This window comes from Myotis myotis, unplaced genomic scaffold, assembly GCF_014108235.1.
Source record: "Myotis myotis isolate mMyoMyo1 unplaced genomic scaffold, mMyoMyo1.p scaffold_m19_p_3, whole genome shotgun sequence".
Lineage (NCBI taxonomy): Eukaryota > Metazoa > Chordata > Mammalia > Chiroptera > Vespertilionidae > Myotis > Myotis myotis.
In genome coordinates, this window is record NW_023416335.1 from 189,553,886 (window position 1) to 189,576,890 (window position 23,005).

Sequence of the window (23,005 nt, forward strand, 5' to 3'; positions counted from 1 at the left end):
AAGTTTTGCCTAAGTTTATCAGGTAAAAAAATATATATGTGGATGTATGAAAACTATGAGAAAAAAACGGAAAGAACTTACCTTGAATCATTTTTTTCAGAAAAGCAATTTAAATATACACAATACTGTGAGAAATTCCTCAGAATTATAAAGTCATGCGTATTTCACATACATAACCCATGTTATCATGTTGCAATTGAAAAATTTGTCATCTATATTTATGGATTTTTAAGAGCTGCCAACTTAACTCTGAAAATCATTTATGTTCCAGCAAAAATAAAGTGATGGAGCCTGTAACATATTATACTTCCTACTGGTTTTACCACAGTGTATATAACTGAACAATTTTCAAAGATTTGCCTAAGTTTATCAGGTAAAAAAATTGTTATTTTTAACTTGTAATTTGCACCCCAGTGTGTTTAGATTTCAGTGTTGGAACTTCTAATCTTTTTCATGGTAAGGATATCCAAATCTAAATCATACAGTGAGTATGCTTATTTGGGACAGACTTTATTCCACTGTAAATATTTAATTTCTGGTTAACAGACAGCAACCAGAACTTTTGCTAAGAATTTAAGAGTGACAAACATATTTAGAGTAAATTCTAAATTTACTTACAGTTCAAGAGTGACATATTTAGAATAAATTCTGCATATGTATGCAATAAAGAGTACTAAAGAATATTTGATTTGATACAAATAGGTGAAAAGCTTAGAAAAATCAAATGCTGCATAGAGATAAAGATGAAAGAAACCTGATTGAGACATTATTGAAAAGTTGTTATCAAATTTTATGTTGTTAGGAAATTCATCTTTTTATTGTTTTTGAAGGAAAACTATTGTTGAAGTTGAGGTCTGATGTCAAATATTTCAGGTTTTTTTTCTATACCACTTCTGGGATTTATATTTACAAATATTTCCCACATCTTCATTCTTAAATTTACTTTTAAATGAGATAAGAAGACTTAGATCTTCCCCATTTTAAAAAGAAAAGCTCACTGTATGAATAGTAAAGAAATTGTGGTATATAATTCAATGAATCTTTCTGCATATATTAAAATGGCATTTATTAAGTCTATATAATAATTATAGGGGCTATCTTAAAGATCTGTTTTATCATAATTGGAAAATGATGAAATCAAAGAAAGTGTGTTTGAAAATTCCTTGATGGAAAGCTCTATTACAAGAAAGTAAGGTACAATCTTGCTCAGCAACTTGAATTCTACATGACTGTATTAACTCTTGGGTTATGAACTACTATCATATTCTAAAAGTTAAAATAAATTATGTCCACATCTGATTTTTTGTGCATATCATTTATCTTCCCTAGTACAATATAAGCCTCAGAAGAGTGATGATCATGTCTATGTTGTTTACTACTCACTCCCAGGACCTACCAGGCAACCGATACAATAGTTGGTCAAAAATGGATGAATGAAATAACTATATTAAGGCTGGGAAACAATTAAAATGAAACTTCACAAAATCTGTAGATTGCATGAATTTCTTGGTTCATGTGACAGCTATATCTGAGAAGCATTCTCAGAGAAAAATTTTGGCTATTGCATCATTGTATGGGGGAAATATCAGTAGAATATAGCCTTGACTCAGCCATATCATATGTGTGGAGTGGAGACAAAATTAGGTAGCATCTATCACAATAGTTTGAAAAAGGCATATAAAGGATTTTTCTAAATTTGTACATATATATATTTCTGATATTCTTAATGATATTTCTCAAGTTGAGTATTGCATATATAAAAATGGTATCTAACTTATTAAAATTGAGTTAGTAATTGCTTTACTAATTCAGCTGCCCTACTAAAATGTTATTTTATATATGATATTTTCTGTATCTTTTCTACATAAACTTTTGTTTTTATTATCTATTTTATTAAAATATATTTGACACATTACATTGTGTAAATTTAGTCTTCTAAATAAACTTTTTGTTATAATACTAGTGGCCCAGTGCACAAATTCATGTACATTGAAAGGAAATTAATTAGAAGAAATATTTTAATGTCGCTATTCGCACTTTCTCTATAATAGAAGTGTCAATCAAACTCATAATCGACAATGACAGATGGAAACACACATGTGTGATTGGCGCCAGTAAGAGCTTTATATGTATTGCACATGTGCGAGTCAACTTAGCCTTTTATAGATATAGAACAAACTTGCTTAATTAGACCTGCTTTCTGATTTAGTTAAACTTTTTCCAGCCCAGTGAAGCACCCCAACTTCTCTTTCAGGCAATTATTAGTAACACAGCAGTAAATATCAACACGAAGCAGATTATTATTGTAGATTATGCAGGGAGAACAAAGGGTAAAATATTTAACTGCAGTAGTGTTTGACTATATTCTGCACAGTGAGAAAACCTGAAGTCATTTTCAAAGTCCACCATTTCTTACTTCTTTTCAGTCAGGTCAAGTTTCTAAGCTTTCTAAATCTCCATTTTCTGGCTAATGAAAAGAAATTAGGATTCTACCGAGTCTCCTATCTACCTACTCCAGGACTTCTGTGAGGATCAAATGAGGTGAGGCACAGGAAAATGCTTCACAGACATTTGGGTACAGTGTAAAATGTTTCCACTTGGCTATAAAGCAAGTCGTGTTCCTGGGCTGAAGAAACTCCAAGGAGGCTAGTTGCTAGGGAGAGGAAGCTGGGTATTGTTATATGGCGTCATTACCCAGACAGACACTTAGCGTATTAGCCTTTTATATATAGAGATTATAAAGTCACTTAAAGTGAGCTAATAACAGTTGTACAATTCAATGAACACCTTAGCCTGGGGCCTCTAAAGCCAGAATCAAAGTCAGGGATTAAAGTGATAACATATATTTGGGATGGCATCTGAAGCAGCAATAGGAAGTACATGTAAAAATGAAGCAAGAGAAGATATAGAATGATGTGCTGTGGTACATTTCTCAGATGGCTGCCACCTTGCAATGTGTTGAGAGACAAAATAATGGTCAGCAATTGGCACACAAGACATTTTTGGGAGGGTTAGAGGAGGAACCATATGCAATATTAGTGCATGGAGGAGAAAGAGGAGAGAGAATGCATACTTTGGGCTCTCTCTCATGTCTCCTAGTTCCCACTGGCCAGGCTTTATCCAAAGCAGAACTAACATTTCTGTTCATCAAGCCCCTTGGTGGCCATTTAGTAAGTCAGATCTCATTCTCCACAATGAGGTGTTGTATTCAAGTCCAAAATGGACAGATGATCTGGCTCAGGCAGGGTATTGACCGAAAGATTAGGAGATGGTCTAGGGAAGCTGAGAAAGCACACACATTTGTGTCTAAACAGCTCACCTCTTGTGCCACTCAGATGTATGCATGCCCTCCAATCATCCAGAATATTCACTGGTTTTTAAATATATTTTATTGATTTTTTACAGAGAGGAAGGGAGAGAGATAGAGAGTTAGAAACATCGATGAGAGAAACATCGATCAGCTGCCTCTTGCACACCTCCTACTGGGGATGTGCCCGCAACCAAGGTATATGCTCTTGACTGGAATCGAACCAGGGACCTTTCAGTCCGCAGACCGATGCTCTATCCACTGAGCCAAACCGGTCAGGGCTTCACTGGTTTTTAAATGCACTACTTGTGAAGTTGTGGGGCCTTGAGTATAACGGAGCTCCACGCTTGGTTTAATGCTGTGCTCTTCCCGTTTTGTTTTTCAAACAGAAGGTAGTCCTCTGCCTATGAGGAGATGGCCTTGCACTAATTCACCAGGGGTTTGCTCTCCGTCTCCCTTGGGACTTGTCAGCAACATGCAGAGTGTCTATGCCTCTACAATTGTGTCAATCTTAACCTTTCGCAGATTTTAAAATAAGAAATCTGTAAAATGTCAGATATATGTGTAGATATGTAACACAAAGTTACTAAAAATAGGACTTTATAGTTTTATACACAAAATATTCCTAATTTAGATTATATCTCTAAGATTTCAGATTGAAAATGAAGAATAAATTATGGACTATTGAAAATTGCATACACTAAATTTATTACCTCAAAAATAGGACCCCATATACAAATGTTTTTGTAGAAATTCCTCCAAATCATGAAGTTGCTTTCTTTCCATTAACCTTTTTATATCATTAGCTTCACATTCAAAAACTTATGGATTATATTTATTAGCAGGAATATCTAATTTACATTTAGAAATATATTGTATTTGCCAATATACTTTTCAAATATGTGCTACAATTTATTTTCATTTTAATGCATAAGACTACACAATCTTGAGTAATAATAGTCTTTTAATCGCATATAGCTTTTTGGGAGATTGGTGTTTTTGGTATATTTTATTTTATCATGTACCGCTACTTTACTGGTACTGCTGAATAGCTAAAACATTTACAGTAAATTGAGCTCAAAAGGTGGAGTAAAGGAGAGAAAATTATGGCCACATAGCCCGTGTTCAATACTGCTAAACCTTTAATATAATAGAATCTGTATGTTTTAGAAATGAAGAAGTCTTTCCTCATGGCTTACATTCACAAAGAAATCTCTTCAAAGTGCGGGCTTTGTGTTTAAAATTGATTTTCTTGTTTTCCTAATGTAGTTCATTAATTTATTCATTGAATGAATATATGTTGAACATCTCTTCTATGTGACTTTTGGAGAAATTTTAATAAAGAACATAAGCTATGAAATAAAATTAAAAGTGGACATGTGTAATAGGTAGCCACTAAAAAGAGGAAGGTATACTTTTATGTGCCAGGTAAGCTGTGTACTTCATAACTTACTGATACTCACATGTGCAAAATACCATTGCTGATGTGAAGAATTGAAGTTGTAAGATGCTAAGTGACTTACCACGTAGTGCATGAAGATGCAAGCAAAGAGCAAAAAATCCTGATCATGGGCCTCTCCCCAGACTCAGGAAACATCACCAGGAAAAGGCTTCTCACGGCGACAAAAACTATAGGGCGTGTGGAGATAAGTCTCAGAAATATTATGTCATATTTTACTGAAACATTTATTAAGTTGTATTTAAGAACATAAAGGAGGGTCTGAGCAAATGTAGATATATACCATGTTCTTGAGTAGATAGAATCAATTTCATAAGGTAACAATTGTGTCCAAGCCCAATGCATTTACAATCAAAATCACAATGAAGTTTCAGGAATATTTATAAAATTGCCAAATATTTTAACTAAATATTTAATATGTTAATATTAAATAGACTAAAGAGAGAAACCTTTATAAAAGAACTAAGTATGAGATATATGCTTGACAAATACTAATAATGGTCTAAAAAAAAGCCTGATGTAAGGGAAGCAGATTTAAATCTAAAATGCCTCCATGATATATATGTTTCATTTTGGAAATTACAGGACAGTGATTTGTATCTTACTGCACATCAGACTTTTTCAGGAGAACAAATGAAATGTATAGGTGGTGTGTGTGTGTGTTTATATGCTTGTAAACAATGAAACTTTATGAATATTAGTTATCTGCATCCAATTTTAGTATTAGCCTTCCTAATGGTCCTAGGGAAACTGGAACATTTTTGAAAGGAAACACTTAGAAAACCAATAGGTAAGTTCCTTTAAGTCTTTCTGTGTGGATCTAATGTTTTTGTTAAAACAAATCCTCAGCAATAATGAACCATTATGGTCATCACTAGATGATGAATATCCAATGATCAATTTAGACATTGACTGAATATCCTATGTATTCGATTTAAAAATTTTACTAGCTTACATCTTAACTTGATTAATTCAAATTATGTAAAGGCGAGAAAGGCAAAAAATTGCAAAATGGTGAAAGGGACTTTGTCTCTATTTGCATGTTAACAAATGAGAATTCGGCTCTCATTTCAACATCAGCTATGAAATCTTCCAGCCTATAGCAAGTACCTCACTGAACAAGAATTCATTTAAATCATTGGAACGATGTCTTTAGTGAAGTAAGCTTTAAACCCAGACCTCAGCATACCTTGGTGTTTTTCTGCTGGACATTGATCTCAGAATTTAAAAGAAAATGAGAACTTCACTGAACATTTAGAAACCAGATGCAGGTGGAGCTTTAGAATATTAAGGAATCATGAGCAGTAATATTACGTTTGGCACTTTCTTTTCCACGCTTGACTTTCCTCCCCAAGACCTGATAAGCTTACTACAAATTTTTTTTTCCATGCTAATAATGACAGGATTTATTCTAGGAAATTTTGCCAATGGCTTCATAGCACTGGTGAACTGCATTGACTGGATCAAGAAACACAAGATCTCCTGTGCTGATCGAATTCTCACTGCTCTGGCTGTCTCCAGAATTGGTTTGCTCTGTGTATTAGTATTAAATTGGTATGCAACTGTGTTTAATCTACCTTTCTATAGTTCAGAAGTAAGAACTACTGTTTTTATGGCCTGGATAGTAAACCACCATTTTTGTCTCTGGCTTGCTACTAGCCTCAGCATACTTTATTTTCTCAAGATAGCCAATTTCTCCTGTCTTTTATTTCTTCACCTAAAATGGAGAGCTGAAAGAGTGGTTATCATGATACTGTGGGGGAATTTGTTCATCTTGGTTTGTCATCTTACAGTGGCAAGCATAGATGAAAAAATGAAGATGAATGATTATGAAGGAAATGCCACTTGGAAGACCAACTTGAGGGATAGTGTGCGCCTTTCAAGTATGACTGTACTCACGCTTGCAAACTTCATACCCTTAACTATGTCCCTGACAGCTGTTTTGCTGCTAATCTTTTCCCTGTGGAAACATCTGAAGAACATGCAGCTCAGTGGCAAAGGAACTCAAGACCCCAGCACCGAGGTCCACATAAGAGCCATGCAAACTGTGATTTCCTTTTTCTTGCTATTTGTCATTTATTTCCTTGCTCAAATCATCCCAATTTGGAGGCCCAAAACTCTGCAGAATAATTCAGTTCTCATGCTTTGTGAGGTTCTTGGAATCATGCATCCTTCAACCCACTCATTGATCCTGATTTGGGGGAACAAAAAGTTAAGACGGGCCTTTCTGTCATTTCTGTGGCAGCTGAGGTGCTGGCTGAAGGAAAAGAAATAAGTGGGCACCTAGTGTCTTCTGGCAGAAAACAAAGCGATGGAGTCTTGTAACGTTTTGTACTTCCTACTACATTTCTTAATGTGTGTAGAATTGGGTAAGGTTTACCTAGAAAAGCTTTTACCTAAGCTTATCACAAAAATGCATATGTGTGCATAGTTATAAAAAAAATACAAGAAAGATCAGATTGCCATATTATCTTTTTTAAGCACGCAATCTAATTTTACAAAATGGTGTAAGAAATTCCTCAGGAGTATGAAACCATGAGTATCTCACATACATATGCGATTTTATCATCTTGCAAGTGAATAATTTATTATCTCTCTATATGGATGCATTTTTTAAGGCCTGACAACTCATCTCAGGAAATCATTGTTTTTCTTCATTGTATTTAGTACCACACATATGTACCACAGTGATATAGATTTTTCTGTTTGAGCCTACAATCTTTTGGATGGCAAGGATAATCAATTCTACATCACACATTGAGGATAGATGCTGGGTATAGATATTATTCCATCATGAATTCTTATTTCATGGTTAAGAGATAGTAATCAGAATTGTTGTTAAGAAAAAGATGCATGTAATGAAATTAAAGAGTAACAAACATAGTTTATATACATGTATAATAAGTAGTGGTAATGATTATTAGATTTAATACAATAGGTGAGAGCTTAGAAAATAAACAAGTTCTACAATAGGGATAAAGAAGAAAGCAAAATGATCATGAGGTTTTTAATGCAGCTATGGTTCCCTATGGTTCCCTTAGGAAAGTCATTTGTCACTGTGTTTGAATTTAGAAGACCTTTTTTAAAGTAAAAAAACCTGATGTCAGTTTATATAATATTACCCTAGACCATGTTTGGGCCTCTGAATTTCCAATCACCTGCTTCACCTTGCTACCTAAAAATTTCTTTTAAAGTTTAGACAAAAATAACACTAATAAAAATAAAAAAGGCTTTCTTTAAGAGCTTGGTCTTATTTTATTCAGATTCCCTGTAGAAGATGATTTATAGAAGATGAATACAAAAGATTGTTTCTAATACGAATGTAAGGGCATGGTAATACAGAGGCCATCTAAGGGAGTGCGGTTCCCCTCGGTAGCCAAGGTAATTACCCCAGCCAGCACAGTATCTCCCTTCTTTCCTGTTGATTCAGAGGCCTAAGGAGTACAAAATGTCAGGATGACAGTCTTATTTCCAGTTTGATAAAATCATTGTTGTATCTCCTGGTAGAACAGTTCCTCACTTTGTACAACGACTGCTAGGCCAACAGAACATAAGTTCATAGGGAGAGGAAACAAATTTTGCTACTGGGTTCCTAGGGGCCATAGTGAGTGGTGACCCTTGCATTTCCATCCCTTGATTCCCTTGATTTCCATCCCTGTGAATCCTGGTTCCTAGAGAGACAGCCCTATTCATTGCATGCTGATTTCAAGTATATGTAACCTTTTGGAGAATTTTATTCCAGCCCTGCAAGATATTGCCACTTAATGAGCACTAAATGAGACTTTAAAAGGCCATTATGCCATCCTGTTAAGCTAGCTGCTTCAGGATGGTGGGGAACATGGTTAAGATAAGTAAATTCCATGAGCCTGGGCACTTTGCCACACCTATCTTGCTGTGAAGTTGGGTCCTTGATCAGAAGCAATGTTGTATACAGTACCTTGATGGTGGATAAGGCATTGTGTAAGTGCATGCATGTAGTTTCGGCAGAAGCACTGCATTCAGAGAAAGCAAATCCATATCCAGCGCAGGCATCTATTCCAGTAAGAACAATACATCTCCTCTTCCATTATGAAAGTAGTCCACCAGGTAACTGGCTGATCAACCCTTGAGAATGGTGCCATAATGAGACTCAGTGTTGGTGTCTGCTATTGGCACATTGGGCATTTAGCAGTGACCACTTTTTTCTACTGCTCTGGATATGTTGTACATGAGCCCATTGGGTGATACCAGGGGTGGCTGAGAAAAGGCTGTTATCCACAAACCCCATCAATTTATCTACCTGTTTATTGAAATTTGTCTGTGTTGAAGCCACCCTTTGGTGAACATTCATATGGGACACAAATATCTTCAGTTTTTGCCCATTCAGAGAAGTCTGTCCATGCACCTCTTTCTCAAATTGCCTTATCACTAATTTCCCAATCATGTTCCTTCCAAGCTGCTGTCTATCTAGCCAAACCATTGGCCACAGTCCGTGTGTCAGTATATAGTAACAGCTCTACCCATTTCTCATACAAAGCAAAGGGAACACCCAGGTACAATGGTCAGAATTCTGTCACTGGGAGGATTTCCCTTATCCACTGTCATTTGAAGATGTCCCAGAAAGGAGCTGCAGTGCTGCAGCTGTCCACTTAGGGATGGCACCTGCATGTTGTGCGGAATCATCTGTAAGCCAGGCCCAAGACACTTCTTCCTGTGTCAACTGATTGTAGGGAACTCTCCATGAGGCCAGAGGTGCAGGCTGGAAAAGAAAGGGCAGTGTAGCAGGAGTGGGGACCATGGGCATTTGGGCCATTTCTTCATGTAACTTATTAGTGCCCTCAGGGCCTGCTTGGGCCAGATCTTATGTATTCCACTTCCATTCGATGATTTTGCATGTGCACTTTTATGGCTCAGTGGGTCAGATAACACTCAGGTCATAATGGGCAGCTCAGGTCACATGGTAACTTAGTAGTCCATGGTCAAGGGTTTTATCTCTACTAAGGTTCAGCTGCAGGCTAAGAGCTGTCTCTCTAGCTGAAGAGGATGGCAAGACTTTGCTCCAGTATCCTGAGGACCTGCACTGTGATTCATCCACAGAGGCCTGCCAAAGTGTTGAAATGGTGTTCCGGTCACTAACAGTTCATATAAGAGAGGATAGAATCTATTTTATTAATATCCTCCAGAGGTGGGTAAGACTAAATACTCACACAATAGTACGTGAAGGTTTTTTAAAATTTAATACGGATATACAGAGAACTTGATGCCTTGATTGTACCACTTCAGCTTCAGCACAGACTACAGATAGCAAAAATTCACTAGGACAGATCTTAAAGCACCATAAACCTTTCCAGAGGAAGCATATTCTTACACAGGCAAATAGACAAATATAAGACTAGCAAACCCAATTCTGGGGCAGCTCTCATTTAATTAATTAAAAATCATTTTGTAATGCGGAATGCATATGCTATACTTATGTAAAGCTATCCATGCTAATCATAATAAATGTCAAAGCCAGACTGTCACTCTAACCTGATTTTTCTGTCAAAATTAGAGCTTACATGTTGAAAGGGTTTTTTTTTTGTTTGTTTGTTTATTAATCCTCACTCAATGATATTTTCCCATTGATTTTTAGAGAGAGTGAAAGGGAGGGGGAGAGTCAGAGAGAGAGAGAAACAACCATGTGAGAGAGACACATCAATTGGTTGCCTCCTGCACAAGTCTCTACCAGGGCCAGGAATTGAGCCTGCAACCAACTTATGTGCCCTTGACTGGAATTGAACCCATGACCCTTCAGTCTATGGGCAATGCTTTATCCACTGAGCCAAACCAGCTAGGGCTAAACGTTTTTTAGTATACTTTACAGTTTAGCAGTTTCAGTTTCTGTGTAAATGTAAGGAACAGCCTGTCTTATAGACCTCTGCTAATGCCGACTACCCAGGGACAGAAAGGCAACTGACAATAACCAGATGGCCACCTCAAGGATGCTGACCATGAATATCCACATTGGGATGAGGAAGAACACTGCCTGCCTTTCCACAGGTCCTCCTCTTTGCTTTGCTTTTCCTCTCCTCCCTTCTAAAAACCTCTTCTGACACAGATGTTAAGATGAACCTTAGGACGAGAGTCCCCCATCTTCTCAGGTTGCCAGACATGAATAAACCTCTTTCCTGTCTCATGAGTTTGGCTTGCATTGCAGCAGCCAGCCGAACTTGGTTTTGGTTACAAGTTAACTTATCATCTTAATTATACTCAAAATCCCTTCATGTTTGCCATATCCTGCAGGCTAGAAGTAAGTCATGGATCCTGCCCACACTGAAGGGGAGGAAAATATATGGGGTGTTAACAGCAAGGAACAATAATCATGGAGGTCCCTGTAGGGTCTGTACACCACTGCTGTCTCAAATGAGGAATAACATATTGGCACTGCACAAATTAAAACCAGAACAAACTCGGCCATGTACATGTTTATGGCAATTAGTGATTCTCATCAGTGGTATGACCGCTGTACAGCATTAAGGGCTAGGCTGATTTTTGAGAGGATTGAAATTGTCTCATGTTGTAATCCTAAATTATATTTATACTAGAGGCCCATTGCACAAAGAGATTTGTGCAATAGGCCTTCCTTCCCCTGGCTGCCGGCACCAGTTTTCCTCCGGCACCTGGGACCCAGGCCTTCGCTCTGGCCGCAGCGGAGAAGCCAAGCCTCTTCAGACTTCAGTTGTCTTCAGTCTTCAGTCGTCTTTAGTCTTTGCTGGGGCCGAAGCCTTCAGTCTTTGCTCCTTGCCTGCATATGCAAATTAACCACCATCTTTGTTGGGTTAATTTGCATACTCATCCTGATTGGCTGGTGGGCATAGTGGAGAGACACCAATTTGCATGTTTCTCTTTTATTAGTGTAGACTAGAGGCCCGGTGCACAAAAAATTTTGCACTCAGGGGCAGAGGGGTCCCTCAGCCTGGCCTGTGCCCTCTCGCAGTCTGGGACCCCTCGGGAGATAACGACCTGCTGGCTTAGGCCTGCTCCCGGGTGGCAGAGGGCAGGCCCAATCCCTAGGTGCAGCCCCTGGTCGGGCTCAGAGCAGGGCTGATTGGGGAGTTGGGGCGCCGCCCCCTGTCATGCACAGAGCAGGGTGATCGGGAGGTTGTGATGCCACCCTCAGTCACGCACAGAGCAGGGCCAATCAGGGGGTTGGGGCACTTCCCCCTGTCACTCACAGAGCAGGGCCCATCGGGGGGTTGGGGCTCTGTACCCTGTCACGCACAGAGCAGGGCCAATCAGGGGGTTGGGGCGCCGCCACTCTCACACTCAGGGCAGGGCCGATGGGGAGGTTATGGCTCTACCCTGTCACACACAGAGCAGGGCCCGTGGAGGGGGGGAGGGGTTGGGGCGCCACACCCTGTCACACACAGAGCCGCAGGGCTATTGGGGGTTGGGGCACCACACCCTGTCACACACAGAGCCGCAGGGCTATCAGGGGGTTTGGGCGCTGCCCCCTGTCACACTGATCCCGGTGCCGGGAGACCTCGTGGCTCAGCTGATCTCAGTGCTGGGAGGCATATTACCCTTTTACTATATAGGGTAGAGGCCTGGTGCACAGGTGGGTGCCGGCTGGTTTGCCCTGAAGGGTGTCCTGGATCAGGGTGGGGGTCCCCACTGGGGTGCCTGGCCAGCCTGGGTGAGGGGATGATGGCTGTTTGCAGCTGGTCACACATCCTTCAGGGTGGGGGTCCCCACTGGGGTGCCTGGCCAGCCTGGGTGAGGGGATGATGACTGTTTGCAGCTGGTCACACACCCTTCAGGGTGGGGGTCCCCACTGGGGTGCCTGGCCAGTCTGGGTGAGGGGCTGAGGGCTGTTTTCAGGCTGGGGGTGACTGAAGCTCCCAACCGCTCCTTTCTTTCTTTCTTTTTTTTTTACTCTGGGCCAGCTTTAGCTTTGAGGCTTGGCTCCAGCTCTTAGGCCTCCGCTGCTGAAAGTAGGTTTCTGGCCTTTGCTTACAATGTTGCGATCCTGCTGGCTGAAGCCCGGGACTAAAGCAGGTTTCTGGGGTTTTGTTTAGCTTCTATATTTGTTACTTAGTTGCTTAGAGTTGCAGTTCAGAGGCCTGCAGCTGCAGGCGGGGAACGTTGGAGTCCTCCGTCACTGAAGCAAGCAAACCTCATGTTAGTTTCAAACTGCCTGGCTGCCAGCCACCATCTTGGCTGGCAGTTAATTTGCATATTGCCCTGATTAGCCAATGGGAAGGGTAGCGGTCATACGCCAATTACCATGTTTCTCTTTTATTAGATAGGATATCTCATTCTATGGCAAATATTTTTTCTTTTAAGACCTCTTTATTTATTTATTTATTTATTTATTTATTTTCTTTATTGATTAATGTATTAAAAATGTGTCCTTATCCCCCCATTGTGGGCCCCCCCCCCCCCCGCACTCATGCCCTTACCCACCTGGTGTCTGTGTCCATTGGTTAGACTTATATGCATGCATACAAGTCTTTTGGTTTATCTCTCTCCCTTACCCCTCCCTTCCCCTACCTTCCCTCTGACGTTTGACAGTCTGATGGATGCTTCCCTGTTGACAGTGCCTTTTCAAGGATGCAAGTTTATTAATTTTGTTGTTGTTTTGTGTGTGTGTGTGTGTGTGTGTGTGTGTGTGTGTGTGTGTTTATGTTTGTGTGTGTGTGTCCAAGCTAGGAAATCTTTGCTTATTCTCAGATCACAAAAATATACATTTTTTTCTGGAAGCTTCATTATATTATATTTTATATTTAGGTCTATGATTACCTCAAATTGATTTTCTTGTATGGTGGGAAATAAGGGTTGAAGTTCATTTTTCCATACTGTTATTCACTTTCCCAGCATAATTTATTAAAAAGAACTTTATTTCTCATAGAATTGTTTTAGTTCCTTTGTTGCAAATGAACTGGCCATATATGTGTGGATCTAATTCTAGACATTCTTTCTACCCATTGACCTATTTGTATAATAAACAACAGTATCACATTGACTTAATTAGTACAGTTTTACACTTTTGAAATTAGATATTTATTTCACAGAGCCATCATTATTTTTCTAATAAGTTTTCAATTTCTTGCTCTCTTTCTTCTCCTTCTGGTACCCCCATGATGCAAATGTTGGTATGCTTGAAGTTGTCCCAGAAGCTTCTGACAGTATCCTCATTTTTTAAAAATTATTTTTGTGCTATTTTGATTGGGTATTAATTGCTTCCTTATATTTCATATTGCTGATTTGATTTTCAGCTTTATCTACTCTACTGTGGATTTCCTGTAATACATTATTCATTGAAGTTAATGTACTTATTTCTAACTGATTCTTTTTATGTATTCTATCTCCATTTTTATACTTCCTATCTCGTTTTTGAAGTTCTTACTAAGTTCATCTACTCTTTCCCTAAGTTCATTGAACATCCTTATAACCATTGCTTTGAACACTGCATCTAGTAGATTGTTAATCTCCCTGTTGTTTAGTTCTTTTTCTGGAGTGTTTTCCAGTTCTTTCATTTGGGACATGTTTCTTTGTTTCCTCTTATTGGCTGTGTTTGTGGTTTTTTTTGTGCTAAGTAGAGCTGCTGTGTCTCCCAGGTTTGGTAGAATGGCCTTGTGTAGTAGGCATCCTGCAGGGTCCAGTGGCCAGCCTCCTTGATTATCCAATCTGGGCACTCCAGAACATCCCCTATGTGCACTATATACACCCTCCTATTTAGTTGAGCCTTGATTGTTGTTGGCATGTCAATGAGAGGGATTCATCTCTAGGCCAATTAGTTGCAAGGACTGGCTGTGACCACAGACCCCTATTAAGGGACAGCAGTGCTGGGGCCCACCCCGTAGAGCAGGACATATTTCAGCAGGACTCTGGTACCTGCTGAGACTACCCCTTGAGTGTGCCACTTGTAGAGGTGGTTTAGCGGTGGTGCTTCAATGTAGTCTGAACCTGTACACTGGGTGCTCTGGCTCTGGGAACTCTGGGGAGGTACAGGACAAGGTCAGTCACTGCCTGTGTACTTCCAGGAGCCACCTGGAATGAGCTACAATGCAATATGCAGATGGTTATTACTTGTGTGGCTTGAGGTGCCCTGCCAAGGCCAAGAACAAACTAAGTTCAGCTGTTAGTGCCAGGCATGGGGTCATTTAGCAAGAGGCATGGGGCATGATGAGGCCATGAGAGGGCATGAGAGATTTTATGAAAATCTGAAGCTTTAGCCAAGATAGGTTATTTGTATTTTAAAAAAAGAAAAAGTCACTGAAAACAGCTTGAGTGGACCTGAAAATTGAGTGAGATGGCTTTACAGAATCACCCAGGAGGAGCAAATAATGTGAGCCAGATTGATGTAGTCTTAGATATGGTAGCTGCCTGGAGGTGAGAGGGCTCATCAAAGGAACAGTGGCCTCTTCCAGCACTCTGTCTGGGAGAAAACTGCCTTCCCAGCTCCTGCCCTGATGCTGAACAAATCAGTTCCACCCCATATGTCTCTGGTGACTTTCAAGTTGCTGCCCCAGCAGCAGACCTCAAAGGAAGTTAATTGGAGGAAGTCCAAGTGTGGGCCCTTTAAGAGGAATGTCTGGGACTATAGAAGCTCTCCATCTCCCTCAGCCTCAATCCTCTGGTTTTTACAGCCAGAAATATTGGGCACTTCTTCTTCTAGCACTGGAATCCTGGGTTTGGGTACTTCATTTGGAGCTGGGACCCCTTGCTCCTCAGAGGGACCTCCGTAACCGGGATTTCCCTCCTGATTTTTTTCCACCACCTGTGGGTGTGTGACCTACCCATTATTCTTCTCTGTCCCTCCTATGAGTATCAATGTGGCTTCTCTTTAATTCCCTGGATGTAGTGCTTTCATTCAGCCAAATTTCAGGCTGCTCTGCATGATGGTTGTTCTATAGTTCAGTTGTAAGTTATGGTGTGTTTGTGGGAGGATGTGAGTACTGCATTTGCATACACAGCTATCTGAAGGGCATGTGTCTCAGATGTTTTTTAAAAAGGTACTATGTTTGAATCAATGGGTAAATTATCCCTTTATTTTTTCAATGGGTGGTGCTGGCAAAATTTAATATGCATAAAGTTGAATTTAGTCCCTTATTTTATACCATATGAAAAAGTTACCTTAAAATTTATTATAAGCCTAAATAGAAGTGCTAGTGCTGGGTCTTGGGACTCTTATTGATAGGTATGAGGCACACTGATGCCAGCAGCTACTTGTTTGAGAGATTTTTGGCATGTCTGAAGCCTGAGCCATGGCAGGCCATTCATATAGAAAAGCTGCTGCAAACAACTTGGATGGGATGGAGTCTCAGGGAATCACCAGGGTGGATCAAACAGTATGAGCCAGGTTGATGAAGACACTGGGGAGGTCTCTGCATGGGAACAATGACCCCTGCGAGCACCAGTGTTTGGGAGAAAGCTGCCCCCAAGTTCTTGCTCTGATGCCAGACAATCCAGTTCCTCCTGGTATGTCTCTGGATCCCGCCCAAGCCATTGCCTGAGCACTGGAGACTGAGTAAGTCCATGCATGGCCCCTTTAAAAGGAACTGCTTGGCTCTCCAGCAGCTTCTGTGTCACTCAGCCACAATCCCTGCTGATTTTTACAGCCCAAAGTTATAGGGATTTCTCTTCCCAGCTCTGGAACCCTGGGTTGGATGTCTGGTGTGCGGCTGGGACCCCTTGCTTCTCATGAGAGGCCTCCACAGTGGAGATACCCTACAGATTCAAAGCACGCCACACATCAGGGTTGGACCAGCCCCGTTCTGCACCTCCTCTTCTCCTACCAGTCTCAATGTACTTTCTTCTTTACTTCTCTAGTTGTAGGACTTCTATTCAGTCAGATTTCAGGCAGTTCTGAATGATGGTTGTTTGGTATTTTTGTTATAATTTTGATGTGGTTGTGAGAGGCGGCGAGTATCGGTGTTGACCTATGCCACCATTTTGGTTCTCCAAAACCTATAAAATTTTATTAACCAATGTCATCCTAATTCATTCAATAAAAAATTTAACATATCAGTAATAATGATGACTGAAAGGGTTAAGGAGAATAAAATGGGGCAGAGAAACACTTATTGTGCTTAGCAGATATCTTGCAGAAAGCTTGCAGCCTTGAACAATGCATAGCTCAGAGAACCAGAAGACACCTGGCAGTGGGAGGAGTGAAGGACTGGACCCTTACATCAGCTGAACTGCTTGCAGCCAGCAATCTAGTCTAATAAAAGCCTAGGTGGCCCTTGTGCTCAACGTCATCACAAGATGGCTGCCACAAGGTGGTCACCACAAGATGGCCACCACAAGGTGGCTGTCAGGGGGGGACAGTTGGGGGCAATCAGGCCAGCAGGGGAGCAGTTAGGCATCAATCAGCTGGCAGTGGAGCGGTTAGGGGACAATCAAGCAGGCAGGCAGTCGAGCAGGTAGGAGCCAGCAGTCTTGGATTGTGAGAGGGAAGTCGGATATTTACCAAGGGGGTGCAGGCCAGGCTGAGGGACATCCCCCACCCCCTGCACAAATTTAGTGTACCGGGCCTCTAGTAGCTGATAAAAATCTTCTGTCTCCCTGCACTCTCTGCTGACTCCTTTTTGTTGGATTCAGCCCGTCTGCACCCAGGTGAAATAAAAGCTTTTTTGATACATTACAGCCTCATGTCATAGGTGCGCGACTCCAGCTCACTCCAACCTTTCATTTGGTGCTGAAACCTGGGAAGGTCTAGTGAGGGGTCCCATAAGAGTTGTAGCAGGGTTCCAGCAACTGGGCACTTGGCACTCAGAGAGACTGTGATCCTCAGGCTCCTGAGCTCCCCTTGTGACTGGGGAAGGCCCCAAGACACACTTTTGTATGGCTGAACTGCTGCACTCATGACACTTACTTAGCCTCACGCCCCCCCCCCCTCCCCCCCCCTGACTCCCTTCCTCCAGACTGGTCTGGGTTGTGCCAGTGACTGGATAGTGGACCTCTCCTTGCCTTGCCTCCTCCGTCAACACTGGGCATAAATTCATAGGTAAGTGGCTTTAGTCTGTTTTCCCACGTTCTGGACTGTCCTGTCATTTTGGGTTTTGAGCCAGGCTCCGAGCTGTTACTGTACAGCCGGCCCCACGAAAATCCAGCGCTGGTTGGGGTTAGTCCTGGGTGGCATGGGGCGGGGGGGGGGGGGGACCAGATTCCTTCACCCACTCTCCTGACAGGGATGCCTGTCACAGAGGGAAGGCTCTGTCCGTTCCTTGTGAACGTTAGGAGACAGGACGCCTTTCTCTGCCTTAACTTCATGGAGAACAGACCTTAAGCCATAGCCTGTCACCATGGGGAATTTGTAGTCGACCATTCCCCCACCACACCCTTGGGCTGCCTACTTAAAAGTCTTCAGACCCTAGGGTTTACCCAGGACTTACGCCCTAAACGACTTACTTTTAATTGCAACACTGTCTGGCCTCAGTGTAAATTAGACAATGGGTCCCAATGTTCTCAAAACGGCACTTTTGATTTCCAAATCCTAACTGATCTTAACAATCTCTGCCTCAGGCAGGACATGTGGTCTGAGATCCCATATATCCAGGCTTTTTTTTACATGCAGGACACGTTCTTCTCTCTGTGACAGTTGCTGTCCCTCACAGATTTTCCTTCTTCACTCTAAGCCCCTTGAGGATCCCGAACCCCCCTCCTCCTTTACCACTTTTGATACCACTGATCATCCCCTGGTCTCCCAGCCTATGGCTCCCCCGTCTCAGCAGCCTAAGAGCCCGCCACCGTACCCAGTGGATCCCACCACTGGCCACCCGTCTCACACTTGCTCTGGGGCAGTTTTCAGCTCTCTTCCTCCCCACACTCCAGCACTAGCCCTAGGGTGCTCCCTTGGGAGGTTGCTGGCACTGAGGGCATTGTACGGGTCCATGTCCCATTCTCTCTTTCTGATTTACCTCAGGTGAACAAAAGACTTGGTTCCTTTATGGAAGACCCCACCATTATACCCAGGAATTTGAATATCTTACCCAGTCATAGGATATGACCTGGAATGATCTCCACATTATCCTCTCCTCCACTCTGAGCCCAGAGGATAAGAACAGAACCTGGCTTCATGCCTAGGGCCATGCAGATACCCTCTGCCAGTAGACTCCTGCCCTCCCAGTCAGAGCGGATGCTGTCCCTAACAGGGATCCACAGTGGGACTATCAGAAAGGACAGGCAGTCACAGGTCTCAAGACTACATGGTTCTCTGCCTACTAGAAAGACTGAAAAAGGCAGCCCATAAAGCAGTTAATTATGAAAAATTAGCAGAGGTCACCCAGGAAAGACATGAAAATCCAGCAGTCTTCCACTCTCGCCTTACACAGGCCATGAGAAAATACACCAGTCTTGACCCAACAAGCCCTGAAGGAACAACCATACTTAACTTAAGATTCATCTCCCAGTCAGTCCTGGACATAAGAAGAAAATTACAAAAGGTAGAGGATGGCTCTAAAACCCCCCAATGAGACCTTTTAAACATGGCCTTTAAGGGCTTTAATAATCGGGACAAAGAGGCAAAGCAACAACGACAAACTGAATTCCAAATGCTAGCCTCCACCATCAGGGCCCCTACAGAGGGAAAGTCTAAACACCCGTAGGGGTGGAAGAAGGGCACTCATTCTCAAACTCCAAGGATCCGCCTGGACCCTGTTTTAAATGTGACCAGCAATCTCTGGCGCCCCCAAACCCTGCTCTCGAGGAGGAAGGCCCCACTGGAAGCTGGGCTGTGGGCAGGCTACTCAGAGTTGGTCCACATCTCTTCCTCGAACACAGGCAGGCGGGTTGGGTTCCCTTGGCCTTGACCTCCTTGGCCTGGCGGCTGAAGACTGACGAGGCCCAGGAGCGGATGCTCCAACTGTCATCGCACACTCCAAACCTTGGGTAACCCTGATGGTGGCAGGAGTGAAGACAACTTAGCTGGACAGCAAGTTCTAATCTGCCAACCCATAGACAAATTACAACCTCGCTGGACTGGACCATATACTGTCATCTACAGTACAACTATGGCGGTTAAGGTCTGTGGTCTGCCTCATTGGATACACTGGACAAAAATTAATGTAGCCCCCCTGGAGCCCTACCCTAGGTGGAGGTCAAAGGCCATCTCACCAACCACCCTCCGCTCACTAAAATCCCAGAGGACCTATCCTCCTAGTCATGCTCTGGTACCTCTGGAAACTTATTGTTCCTCTTTTCCTAATCATTTTGATTCTGTCTTATTTGGAGTGTCATCACAATCCTAGGATAATTCCAGGGAGAACCCTCTTTTGTCCCTGCTGGGACCCCGAGTCACCCGCTCCGCTAGCCTTCCTGAAAAAGAATAGCCCCCCCTCACATGTCAGCCAAATGACTAATAGATTATATATCCAGGCTTTCACATTCCTACAGATTGTTTGTGACATCATTCCCCCATCTGGCGCAGCCCATCCCATCTGAACAGTACAAGATATTTTCAAATTCATTATAGACCTCTGGCTCCAGGACGATTTACAGAATTCACTTCAGATCACATCTATTTGCTTACTTTCATAATTCTTCTGATTCTCGCAGATTCCTAAAATGGTACTTCTACTAGTCCTCTTACTTCTCACCCCTACCCTCACCCTATATCTCACCAGCACAGTCTGGCACAATAACTGTATAGTCCAGACTGTCAGAGCTGTGGGCTATCAAATTTGTCTATCCTCCAATATGACACAGTGGATATGTCACAAGCAACCTTCCCTTGGTAACACTTCTCTATTATGGGGAATTCCCATAAACTTCTCTGACATACTATGAAGCCACCCTACACACCAAGAGCCAGGCACACCAAACCCCGCTTTACCCTTTATTATTAACCAGAAGGCTCACCCCTTGTACTGTCTTCATGTTCCCCAGGCCGTCTTGAAGCATAGTAACCTCCATCTTGTATAAAAAATGGCTGTTTGAAACTCTCTGCTATTGTTAGATAGTCCCTAGTCCTGTAAACTCTGTCATTATAAACTCTATCACTTTAAGACAGTCTGTTATTCTGTAAAATGACTTTGTTTTTAGTTCAAATAATAGAAAAAGATAAACTTAACTGTTTGACCTTGCAAGCTAGCCATCCAATGTAATAGACTAAAATAGACTAATACTGATAACAATTCCCATATTCTTATGCCAAGTACAAACTCATTATGTATTCAAGGTTACAACTGTCTGTAACAATAACATACACAGAGCCCTTTGTAATATCTGCAAACAAAGAGGCTCGAAAAGTATAAATACTGGAAACTTCCTGTATGTGGTGCTCAGAGATTTGCAAGAGACACCTCCCTCTGGGCTGCGCACAATAAACAACTCCTAATTAATTGGCTTATTAAGGCGTCTTGTATCTCATTTGCTGATTTACAATACAACAGTCTTAGCCACAAACTTAATGTTTCCCCACCTTAACCCCAGGGACAGACACCATTGCACTGCAGACCACCTATATATACTAGCTACCAGCAGCTGGCCTATTTGTATCTTTACATACCATGGCTTTTTAACACTGTACAACACTATTAACCCAAGCCAAAACACGATCTTCAACTATACTGCTGGTACTCAGGTCAATATTATATCTAACCTTTATCTCAACCTGACAGCAGCAACATGTAATCTTACAATTCCAGATTCAGGCAACAGATGCAATGAGACCCAGTATGAGTTAGCCTTGTCACAATAGGGAAAGTTCCAGGGCAACCGCTTCATAGAAATTAGCCACTATCACGAATGCTCCTGTAACACAACCATTCACATTTCTTGGGTTAACCCCTCCAGCCTAACTTTACATCTAAGGTCAGGCACTCAGGGCCCAAACAACACTGGAGTCCTCTGCCTACCAACAGGAATCATGTTCCTAGGGGCCCATGACAATACAAAGGCACAGATAGGAACAGCTGTCCAGTGCTAAGACCTAACCCGGCAGGGGGGCCTCTGGGCCATGGGCTATGTCACCCCGGAGGCAGGCAGTATCTACTCATTCAGGCCTAATAACGCCTCTTGGACCACATCCCTCAGTTCCAAGTGAAAAAAGAGGGGCTGTTATAGCTGCAGTTGCAGCAGCCACGGCCGCGGGACTAGCTGGGGGAATAGTATACAATGCTGTCATTCTGAAAAATGTGACAGTGGCCATGGCAACCACCACAGAAGACACAGGGGAAAATTTCAAACAGCTCTCTAAATCTTTAGATTCCCTAGCTTGCATGGTTATAGACAACCGACTAGCTCTAGACTATCTTTTAGCCAAAGAGGGTGGGGTGTGTTTAGTTGCTAACACCTCCTGTTGTTTTTATCTAAACTTTATAGGTCAAATAGATGAAAGAACACAATGCATTCTACAGAATGCTCAAGGGCTCAAGGAGATCAGTAAGGAGAGTATAGAGCAGTTCAGATGGTCCAGCCTCCATAGTCTGCCCAAATTAACCTGTCTTTTACCCCTTTTAGGTCCTCTTATACTATTTCTCCTCCTTCTCCTCTTCCTCCTCAGGCCCTGCATTTTAAAATTAGTTGTCAAGATTATACAAACAAGATTACAAGTCCTAGTTAACCAGGCAGTAGGACAGTTCATCCTTACCTAGGTAAAGAGACCCTACAGGCCTATATCCCAGGAAATAATCTGAATTTACTCCTTAGGTGTCCACGACATCCCCTCTCATGCAGGCGACCCCATTCCCCTTCTTTTCTTTTATATATACCCTTTAAGGTGGGAATGAAAGGCTTAAAGTGAACACAATGGCACAGAGAAAAAGTTATTGTGCTTAGCAGACATCTTGCAGAAAGCTTGCAGCCTTGAACAGATAACCAGAAGACACCTGGTAGTGGGAGGAACGAAGGACCAGACCCTTTGCAGCCAGCAATAGCTAATAAAAGTCTTTCCCCTCCCTGTACTCTCTGCTGACTCCTTGTTGTCATACTCAGCCCCTCTGCACCCAGGCACCTGAAATAAAAGCTTTTTGATACATTACAGCCTCATGTCATAGATGCACAATCGTGGCCCACTCTGAACCTTTCAATCATCAAATCTATGACCAAGCTTTATTGAACAATATAGCTTTCACTGTATAGTCAATGTATTGGGCTTTTATGGTTTACTAATGACAAAGTTGATGAATACAAATTATGGAGAGGTTAAACAAAGAAAATTGCAAATCAATGAAAGAGAATATGTCCATATTTGCATGCTAGCAAATGAGAATTCAGCTTTTACAGCAATATCAGTTATGATATATTCCAGTCTACAGCAAGGACATCATTTG

General features: G+C 41.9%; 1 protein-coding gene across 1 annotated transcript; it reads left to right on the forward strand.

Annotated features, from left to right (window-relative positions):
- The first annotated feature begins 6,063 nt into the window (after positions 1-6,063).
- On the forward strand, positions 6,064-7,041 carry LOC118650990 (taste receptor type 2 member 50-like). The gene has a single exon (XM_036299640.1). The coding sequence runs from the start codon at positions 6,064-6,066 to the stop codon at positions 7,039-7,041; it is 978 nt and encodes a 325-aa protein (XP_036155533.1).
- The last annotated feature ends 15,964 nt before the right edge of the window (positions 7,042-23,005 follow it).